At 35.9% G+C, this 11,296-nt stretch overlaps 1 protein-coding gene across 1 annotated transcript in view; it reads right to left on the reverse strand.

Annotated features, from left to right (window-relative positions):
• The window catches only part of UCHL3 (ubiquitin C-terminal hydrolase L3), a 32,886-nt gene extending 22,575 nt beyond the window's left edge, over window positions 1–10,311 (reverse strand). The window contains exons 1-4 of the mRNA XM_029084029.1: window positions 10,186–10,311; window positions 6,635–6,791; window positions 6,157–6,242; window positions 5,006–5,053 (exon numbers count right to left, since the gene is read on the reverse strand). Coding sequence (XP_028939862.1) covers window positions 5,006–5,053; window positions 6,157–6,242; window positions 6,635–6,791; window positions 10,186–10,260 — 366 coding nt within the window. The 5' untranslated portion in view covers window positions 10,261–10,311. The remainder of the gene's footprint in view (window positions 1–5,005; window positions 5,054–6,156; window positions 6,243–6,634; window positions 6,792–10,185) is intronic.
• Window positions 10,312–11,296: the final 985 nt, after the last annotated feature.

The raw sequence follows: 11,296 nt of genomic DNA on the forward strand, positions 1-11,296 counted from the left end.
GGTGTATTTCTGTAACAAGTGTGCCTTTGCACTTCCCTCCTTTCCTACTCTCTCAGAATACTATACAGTAAAATTTTACTATTAATGAAATGAGTAGGTAGGATACAAAAGTTTCTTCCCTAACTCCAAATTTAAAAGGGCTATTTCCTCTGCAAAAGACTAGACCTGGAAGTCTCTCTCATGCAATTACATGTTTTCCCATTTTCAAAAAAATTCTCCCCTCAGATGTTCTGATCTGTTACTTGAAAATAGTTACCATGACTGTTTTGAAAGAAAGCAACCCAAGATAGTAATAGAAAAAAGTTAAGATATGAACTAACCCTGATCAGTGCTATTAACTGCTACTTTTCATCTCTCAGATCTTGCCATAACTCCTTCATTAATGATCACTGTAGATTAAACAGCTAATGCAGATGCTCAAGTATCCACAAATCGTATTGTCTTTTTAATATTTTTGAAGGGTTGTGGTGGGGTTTTTTGGTTTGTTTTGGTTTTGTTTTGTTTTGTTTTGGTTTTTTTTAAATAAGAGGCTATAGGAAATGTTAAGATGTGTGGTAGGACAAGGTTTCGGTAGTTCATGAACTGCTGAAAGAGGCACAGGAAAAACAGAAAAGAAAAAGAAAAAACAAATAGATGCAAACCAAACAAACAGAAAAACCCAAACGCTGCTCAGTACGAAGCAACAATATAGGGACCAGCTTAAAAGTGCAGTTCTGCAAAGAAGCAGGTTATATTTTCCACATCTTCAGACATCCTAGATACTATAAACAAAAGTATATGCTCAGCAGAAGACTCATGAAAGAATGAAGAGGATCTTGAGTAAGTGGCAACTATTCTAAACTCAGCAACAGCTGCCTCTCAGGAACTATCCCATAGAAAGCAGAGCAAGCTGGATCCATGAAGCTTTATTGTAAAGACCTAGATCCCTTTTTTTTGGCAGCTTTGGATACAAAATACCTGTCACTTGAGAAAGTGTAAGCTTCAGCATCATAAAGTTTAACAGAAAGACTGTTACAAGGGTCTTACATTAATCGCCCTTATTATGGTACTGGAACATGGGACCAGAATCAAACCACCCCTGAAACCCCCGAAAACAAACCACACTTCTCCTGTGGAATTATTCCCAGATCTTACTGCTTGCTACTACAGTAATTTTAAACAGGCCTATATTTTTTATATATAGCAGTACCCATAGGACTGCTTTATGTATTTATTTGCTTTACTGTAGCAAACAAGTGAGACATGGAGCCACAGAATCCAAGAGTCTTAACATGGAACTTGAATCAAACCTAGTCCTGTCTTGAAGGACAAGCCCAAATTTACCATCCTTCTAATTTAAAATCTGCGATGAATTTAATTTAAAACTTGAAATTAATTAGAAAAACAAAACAAAACAAAATGAGACTGCTTAACAGTTCTTAAAATTTAATCTCTTTGAAAGGACAAAAAAAAACTTCCCTATTTTTAAGAAAATGTTCAAGTCATTTCATAAAAATACAGTACACTTCATTAAAAACCTCACATATTTTAACACAAAAAACCTCTCCAAAATAGTCAGTTCTAATCCACTCTATAGATAGCTTGTAAAAGTTTTAAATGCAATACCAAAAGTTATATAAAATGTCTAGGAACACAGTTTGGGGTTTTTTTTGTTTGTTTGCTTTTTTTCTCCTTTTGAAGATAAGCAAATTAATCACAACTATCAAACCTGGGAAGCCTGTTAAAGCACACATCAAGGCATAATGCTCTATAGCTCTCAGCTGCAATTTGTTTGCTTAGCAATTAATCTTAATACTTCATCTAAACAGATCACACATTAATAATAAATCCCAGAAGCAAACTGACACTGTAATTCTAATATTAAAGTTCTACAACTAATATCTTGTAAAATATCCTTTTTTTTCCAAACACAACATTTCTTAAAAACATAAGAAACTAAAATAAAAATAACCTGATTACAGATTATTCTAAAACAGAGACAAACTCTATGCAGTGGACAAGATGAACAGATGAAATACACAGATCCTAGAAAGATAGTACTCTATTACTGCTAACCTTTTATTCCTAGATGCACTTGTGTTATTTCAAGGTTTGAAATACCCACATACACAGAACAGAAACAAAAGCAGAAAATCCACTTCTGTATTGTAAAAACTGAGTAGCCATTGAGATGGCCTAGCAAGACTGTCAAGGAGTGATCAAAGGCAGGCTTTACTTAGAGCATTAGAGAAATCAGATCCCAGGGAAAAAAAAAAAAAAAAAAAATCAGAAGAGAACCTGTCTGTATTCTTTGCTATTTTTAAACCTTCCACATCTCACGATTCCAGAAAATTTTACTTTTATCCCATAATACTGTTCTGTGGTGTGGTGGTGTGTTTGCATGGGGGAGGGAAAGAACAGTATCTTCAGAACAGTTACACAGTTTCTTAACCAAATCAGCAAGGCTGACTGCCATAAATCCCACTTCTGGAAGTTATTCTAACACAGTTGAGCTTAAGCAACATTTTCAGAAGAATTTGAGTGGCCAGTAGTATGCAATACCTATCTAAGGGATAGAACTACTCACAGAGCAGCCCATTCTTAGGAAGTATGCAAAATTAATTGTCCTAAAAGAGTAAGCCTGCACATTCTCTTAATCTTTAATTCTGCAGGAAACCTGGAAAGGACTTTTTGCTTGCAAAGCTACAGTATATGAGTGTAGGGGCCACTAAATTGGTGAAGGGTTTAGAGAGGAAGCCATATGAGGACAGGCTGAAGTCACTTGGTTTGTTGAGCCTGGAGATCTCATCGCAGTCTATAACTTTCTCACAAGGGGAAGAGGAGGGGCAGGTGCTGATCTCTTCTCGCTGGTGACCAATGATAGGACCAGAGGAAAGGACAGGAAGATGTGCCAGGGGAGGTTTAGGTTGGACATTAGGAAAAGGTTCTTCACCCAGAGGGTGGTGGAGCACTGGAACAGGCTCCCCAGGGAGGCGGTCATGGCACCAAGCCTGACAATATTCAAGAAGCATTTGGACAACATGTGCCCTCAGACACATGGTCTGAATCTTGGGATTGTCCTATGCTAGGGCAAGAGTTGGACCGAGTGATCCTTGTGGGTCCCTTCCAACTCACAATGTTCTATGATTCTACCATTAAGCAACTATATAAATCACTTTATTCAAAAGAAAGATTGCTCTGCAAAATGCCTTTGCTGTTTGGGGTGGGGGAGGCAAGGCAGGGGAGACAAAAATCCAACAGTCATAGGAAGGCAAACACTTTCCTTTCCAGTGCTCTGGAAGGAAGTTTAAGTTCTCAGGAAAGTAATCATAACAATAATGGATACGCAGGAGGAACGGAATTCTCTTCTCTCTTATTCCAAAGGAGCTAGAAATTATCAACTTACCCTGCAGGACAAGTCAACATCCTTGTATGACCTGCATATGCTAACTTCAGTATTTTCAAGGGCACGCTGTTCATCAGTCCCTCCACCACTACATGAAGAGGTATACACCATTTAAAATGTACCATTGGAAGAAAAAAAAAAAAAAACTAGGACATTAACTCACTCCACCCTCAGTTACACTTCTCAGCACATTCACATTTCAGATTTTGTTTTGCTTAAAAAGAACTGTAATTTAAAGTAAAGCAATTTCTCCTGTACAGATGAAAGGGGAGGCCTCGCTGCCAATTTAACTACACTATGGTAGGACAGGATCTTCAGGCAATTACCTCTTCCAGTACGGTAACTTGTTTATTTCTTCCCTCCTCGGTTGATGGCTCAGAACTATCCTGAAAAATGGTGCTAGGACATGTGTTCAGCCATTGTACTAGTTCAACTTTGGAAACAGAAGGACAGGAAAAAGTTATTTTACCAGTCTAAGGAATATTCATATGGAAGAAGATTTTCTCTTTCACAAGGATCTTAGGGGAAAAAAACCTGTCTTCAGCAACTTCTGGGAATAATCTCCATAGCCTCCCTCTTACTAAGCTTACCAGGAATATCTAGAAGAGGACTCATTTGCAAAGAAAAAAGACCATATTTTTTGGAGCCTCTCACTTAGAAAAGGAAGAAAAATATGAATTTGCTATGATGTTTCTTCTTGAAGTATAGAACCTTGATTATCTTAGAGAAAGAGATAAGATGGAAGTGGTGGTGTTTTTTTTTTAAGAAAATATCACAAAGGAAGTTGAGTATCTGTAATAGAAATAGTTAAAACAATTATCTTAATTTTATTTCCAGATGGTAGGGCAAGGAGGAGCAGAAAGGACTGCTTTGCTCACTTACTGTACTTCACAAAAAAAAAACCAAACGGGGATGAGTCACAGCCAAGAGTGAGAGTTCTTCCCTCTGTCAAACAAAGCAGTGCTAGCAACAATCTAATCAATGTTCTTTTTGTGGAACAGACACTGAAATCTGAACTGGAAAGATGGAAACTGCCTTAGTATGACTGAAGCAGAAAAATGTTGAATGTTAAGTTTATGTTTCTTTTAACAGATAAAAGCTTATAAATACATATATTAATAAGAATTTATCTGAATTAATATTAGTGAAACCACCATATATACAAACAGCACATACACAATGGCAAACCAGGTATTGTACTATTTATTTTCCTGAAGTAAAATTTTTCAGATTCTCATAAAATGTTTGTTCCACTTGTATGATTACTATGGATCTTACACTGTCAGCTACAAATATGCAACATCAAAACCTCAATTTTCATTAAAAGTACTATTACTGTCTGTTTTATTCTGAAATGAAGCTCAAAAAGACCATCCATGTTATATAAAAGCTTAAAAAAACCCAACAAACCAACCAAAAACCCAAACAAGCTTCAAGTTTGGTTCCCCCCTCCCAACAGCGTCACTTGATTTTGTGCTCTGATTTTTTATTAATGACAATAATGCAAATCAAGCCATAATCTCTATTTTACTGTAAATCTTTAATATATGATTGTTTTAATCTCAATTATATTAAACTTAAAGTAGTTATTAACAAAGATTTTTTTTAAAAAATGAATACCTCAGTCTGACCTTCATGGGCACTGGATTCATGAGTGACACGAATAGCCTAAAATTAAAGCATAATTCAATCAGACTTTAAATGAGAAACCTTAATTGTTTTAAGAATCACTGTATGCTCTTCATTTAATCAAATGTCATAGATGTGACTATTTTTGTTCTGTGCTTGTAATAAATAAATAAATAAAAAATAATAAACCAATATTCTCCAATTCCAAGGATCTCAGAAGACCAATATTTCAGTTTCATCACAGTCATTTCATATCAAATACCTAATAGTTTGTAAAGGCACTTTTCCACACAGAAAACACCATGGGGAAGTGGGGTTTTTTTATGTATAACTCCTTGAGCAGGCAAGGTACTTTATACAGAAGCTGTGATCAGACATCTTGTGTCCAATGTTTCTACAGAAAATGTCAAACCTCTACTGTTTCTGTTTATTACTACTTCCCTCAGCCACCTATTAACACCCTGATTCCTGAGGGCTTCACAATAAGCTTAAATTGAACTCAGACTTGGAAATCATCCAGATTTTAATTTTGAGGGAGGATCATCATTACCATCATGAGCAACGGCACCATTCTCCCCTTCCACCACTGGCCAGATGTTTCTGCCACATCCTTTCAAACAGCACTAATGATCTGGCTAACCACACCATCAGCTAGCTCATCTAATTGTTTGGGGTGGTGGGGGAAGGAGATTATATTTCAGCCAAATCAGCTCTTTGTGTGCCTCAAACAGCTAGAGCCAAACAGAGATGACTAGAAGGCACAAATGAAAGGAAGCAGCAGAAGGATCATCCTTTCAGCAATAGCCCCAGATCAGCTTAAATTGACCATTAAGCTGGATCCTGAACCCACCAAAAAGATTATGCACACATTTCTCATCCATTTCAAAGCAATTTTAAAATAATCCAGTGAATTAATATGGATGAGGAACACTGACAAAATCCATTCTGCTGACTGAGCTATGGGCAAGCAGGAATACTTTATACTAGCAAAGCAGGGTTTTCTTTGGAGCATCTGATCACAAGCTCTATGTAAAACTGAATTATTTAAGTGTTTCACTGGATCAAGTCCTAAGGACAGTACTTGCTCAAGCAAGTAATTCTTATACCATTTTAAAGTAAAAGTAAAAACACATGATACTAACTTCATAAGTTTCTAGATATTTGGCCCTCTCTTCAGGAGTCATAGATAATGAATCTTCTAGGAACTTTTTCAGTGAAGAATTAGTTTCTTAAAAAAAAATAAAAAAGACATAATTAGAGTCCTGCTTTAACTCCAACTTCATTCAAAGCTTCTAGAATGCCTACATCCAATGAAAGATTTAAAGATATAATTACATTGTACCTTTAAAACACTGAAGACTGACTGCAAAAGGAACTGCTATCTGCTGCAGTCTGCAACATTTAGAGTGCTTTAGTTTGTGGATTAGTATGTAAAACTGTTTTTGTAATTACAGGTAGAAATGCTCTTTGAATAGAGATCATCCTTTATGAATGGTTATATTCAGAGAAAATAGTACAAAGCCTGTCTTTCCCTCCATGCCTCCCCGCAGTTAAGGGGAAAAAAAAAGGGGGGGGGGGGAAGGCAACAAAAAACCCAACCAATCAACCAACCAAACTTACCAAAGTTCATTTTATCTCTGTTGTTTGCAATAGCATGAATTAGCCCAATTGTTCCACAAGCATTGTTAATGGTCTGCTTCATGAAATACACTGATGATTTGACATCTTGCCCCTTAGCTTTTATTCTCTCTTCTTCTTCTGTTCTGAAGGTTTCATACTAGAAGGAAAGTTAAAGACATTACATAAATAGTACAAATAGATAGTGGCTACATTATCCAAGCAAAAATAATTTTAAAAAAGCATCAGCTAACTAATAAAAACCAAAACTCAACTTGTAACTTGGAACGCTTAACATGTGGTCTGACAAGTATATGTAAACTTACTCAACTGAACAGCTCTATATTGTTTCTTAAACCAATGTCTTGTCACCAGCCAAAAAACTAGTCACACTTGAAACATCATTTTGAAATGTGTTATCTAACATAATTTCAAAAATGTTCAAAATATTTTCTTGATCTGAGCACCTGTCACTGTCTCTCTTCAATTAAAAAAAAAAGCCTTTCAGAACAAAGGTCTCAAAGTGCTATCAAGCAAACCATAATACTTCAGGTGTTTAATCAACATGAAGCAGTTTTTACAAGTTCCATTTTTACATTTCATTTTTGTATTTTATTGAAAAATTTAAAGTACTTGTTTCGTAAAGATCATAATTGACTAAAATCTGTTATACTGTGCAACAGTGTATTGGTTTTGTAGGGTTTTTTGTTGGTTGTGGTTTGTTGGTTCTTTGGGGGGTGATATTGTTTTTTCATTTTGGGGGGGTTTGAGGTTCGGTTTTTTCAATTATTATTTTTTATTTTTATTTATTTTAAGATTTTCATCTCAAACAGAAAAAGAATTAAAGAAAACTGCAAGTGTTCCAGACAATGCTGTTCCTTCTTCCTCCTTTACCTCTTTTATCAGGTAACTTTTGCAGACAAAAAAAAACATTGAAGTAGATGAGCTTTTTATACAAGTATGGCAAAAGGTCTGAATGCAGAATGTTATCAAGGAACTCTTCCTGAAAACCCATGAGAAATTTCTCTCAGACTCTGTGTACTGTCAGTGACAAACAGAAACAATAAATTTTTCCACACTTGCAGTTTGTCTGAATGGTCTAAGGAATAGCAATAGTATCAATAAAGCATTTTAATTTGACACCACTTATCTAGAGGTTAACAAAAATAGCCTTAACTGAAAAAAAAAAACAACTTCATAGTGTGTATTTGGACAAAAGTTCAGATTAGAGAAGGTAAACAATATAGCTGCCATTCCCTCCCTGACAACCAAAACAAACTCCATGGCAAAAATAAATATATAAATGTTGAGAATACTGAAAATGCAATTTTGATCAAGGGTTAAACCAGAACACCTCAAGAGGTCCCTCCTAATCTAAGCTATCCCATGATATGCATTCATTGGATCACACTCAAAATGCCCAACAGCCACAGTATTCACTCTGTCTAGAACCTACAATGCAGACTATGAAAAGCATTGACCTTTAAACTGGGAAATAACCCTAAAATTATCTGTATGCCATCGAGAGTATCTTGCCCTAAAAGCAAGTTAAAGCAAATTGATATATAGGAATCATGAAAGAAAGGAAATTCCAGACAGAAGAACAAAGACATGATAGAAAAGTGTTTACAAAGGCAGAAAAAAGAATTGAGGCCCACTTTCATAAACATAGACAGCCAAGAAACATAACTAAATAAATAATAAATTAAATAAAAGAATAACATACTAGGACATATTGAAAGGGAGACTGAGGAGGGGAAAAGTAGTCCAGAAATATAAAATTGGTCAAGAGTCCTGCAGAGCTCACACTGAACAACAAAAGCTTGAGAACATTGGGACTTCACATGAAAGATTCCACCCCCACACACTCAGGCTAAACAGCTGATAGAAACACTTGTGTTCCTTATGTTTCTGAAGGATTAACAGGCTGGAGAAAATCTCAGATATGCTAGTGGTCAAATTTGATTTATCGATGCAACAGAACATATGCTGTTTCCCATATGCTTCTTCAGGATGAAATCAGATACATCTTCTGGAACAAGAGGAAGGTTTTTCTTTCCCATGGGGATGATGCTCCCATAGCAAGATCCAAGAAAGGAAGTTTGCACAGGCAGGGAGGCAAAAGAAAAGTGACAGTCACAAAAGGAGCACAGACCTGTAGCTCAAGCAGCCAGACAGACAACGACAGCACACAGAAAACAAGGCCTCAAAGGTGTCAGAAAGGAAATTCCTGAAGACAGGTGAGGACAGGTAAGAGTTTGCTTAATTTCAACTATCAAGGTGGCCAAAATCCAGCCTAAAAAGGACTTCCTTCAGAGCTGTTTTGGAGAAACTGAGAATCCAAAGGTTTACAGGACCTAATGAGTAGAGGACTGACCTACTTACTCTTTTTGTGTGTGTGTGTGTGTGTGTGTGTGTTACAGAAGTTAAGCTTTAATAGCTAACTGCTTTGCCCATATAAACCACATTCCTTTTGAGACACACATTTAAAGAAAGAAGTTTGGGTAGATTCACCTGAACCTTTTTGGCTGACCTTATCGCAATCATGTAAGATTTTTATAAATTGAAAGATCAATATGAATGACACATTTCAACCTACATAACACTCAAAGGAGATAAGCTAGATGGATGTCTTCTCTATGTAGAAGCATATGATGACAAAATAAGCAGACTTGAAGATTTAACAAAATCAAGTATTTCAAAGTCTAATATAGAGGAAAAAGGGAGGGAAATTCTCTTTCATCTTATAAATATGCCACATCTGTCCAAGAAGCGAAAGCTATATTGGTACTGAATCATAGAATCATAGAATGGTTGGGGTTGGAAGGGACCTTAAAGACCACCCAGTTCCAACCCCCCTGCCATCAGCAGGGACACCTTCCACTAGACCAGGTTGATCAAAGCCTCATCCAGCCTGGCCTTGAACACTTCCAGGGAGGGGGCATCCACAACTTCCTTGGGCAACCTGTTCCAGTGTCTGACCACCCTCACAGTGAAAAACTTCTTCCTAATACCTGATCTAAACCTCCCCTCTTTCAGCTTAAACCCATTTCCCCTTGTTCTATCACTAACTGCCCTTGTAACTGATGACTGAACTGACAGTGGATTGAAGTTTGGTCAGTGCAACAGTATGAAAACTCAAAAAGCAGTTGAATTTTATATAGTTCAACACCCTACCTCTTATTTTGCTTACGTTATTGTAGCTTTCTGCTAGAACTGAGCCATTTCACAGTGCATATTAAAAAAACCCACAAAAATAAAAGCCTTAAATTGTCTGCAAAAGAAAAATGAAGCATTATTTCACTGTGCTTCTACATTAGCTTTTCCCACTCCAACTTGAAAAGAAGTTAGAAATAGATATATGTAAGGTTATCAAAAGAAGGTTCTAAATGAAGTAGTTTGTTGGGTTTTTTAAAATTAAGAAATAATTTAACATCTTGAATAAGGTTTGAGTCTCATCTTGATTCTATTACAACACCAAATTACAAGATTTAAACTGATCATTCTCATTCCATTTACAACAAAAGTGATTAGCTGATTAAATAAACACTTACCTTTTCTGTTATTGGAAACAGAAGCAGCACTGCACAGACAGGTCTCGGCACCATGCTAAGCAGTTCTGGTTCCATACCATAAACATCTACAAATTGCCAGTCAGGATGTATACCTAACTGTTTGAGAAACTGGAAAGGAAAAAAATAGAATGATATTAAATGAGGATGCTCATATACTTATCTTTTTAGAAGCGTAATAGAGTATTTACAGTGTGAAATACATTGCAACAACCCATACTTTCCAAAATTTAAGGAGAATAAAGGATAATAAATAAGATTCAAGTTCTAATAACTAAGGTTGAATAAAGTATAATGCTAAGAAAGACACACAGGTTTTATTTATTTAAACAGCTTTATGAAAGGGAAGGGAAAACACTCCCAGCACTATTTAATAAAGCATTAAAGCTTCTCAGCCATTCTGAAATTGTTTTATCACAAAATAGAAAAGTACTGAATATTCATTTTAACTAGAAATCATGAGTCAGAGCACATATGAATAAACTTATTATATTATTTGCTCCATGGGTGCTTCAGAACACCCAACACCAGTGCTCATATTGGAGCTGCTGGGTTTCAGCAACTCAGAAAATTGTAATTTTTGATGGTCTTTTGAGCAAGAGACACAAGATACATATTTTAGCAAGTGTGGCTTTTAAGGTGCTTTTACATGAAAAATCATTTCAAACTATGATAGAGTAACATATTTTGAAGTATATAAAGATTAAGTGCCAGTCAAAAATAATGAATCTTCAAGCAATTCTCAGTTGCTTCTTTAGAACTTCTGAATGGCAGCTAAGCCAAAGGCTTTCTGATCATCTTTCCCAAACTACAGCTACGTGTCATAACACAGTAAGTGATTTTGGATCTTTGCCCTAACATTTAGCCACTTAAGGAGGAAAGAGAGACCGTAGCACCTGCTAAGCTTTGATAAGCTTAGCCTACAATTGGGTGCTCACTCTTTAATCAGGTATTTCTTTTTTCCTCAGATAAGTTACGTACCACAACAAGAGTTGCAGAATTAATAACTATATATGATCTAAAAGCAATTGGAAATATTTGTGTTATTAGACTTTAGAAGAACCTAACTGAGTTCAGAAACTATTGTTACTAA

Source organism: Antrostomus carolinensis, unplaced genomic scaffold, assembly GCF_000700745.2.
Source record: "Antrostomus carolinensis isolate BGI_N321 unplaced genomic scaffold, ASM70074v2 scaffold14123, whole genome shotgun sequence".
NCBI classification, from domain to species: Eukaryota; Metazoa; Chordata; class Aves; order Caprimulgiformes; family Caprimulgidae; genus Antrostomus; species Antrostomus carolinensis.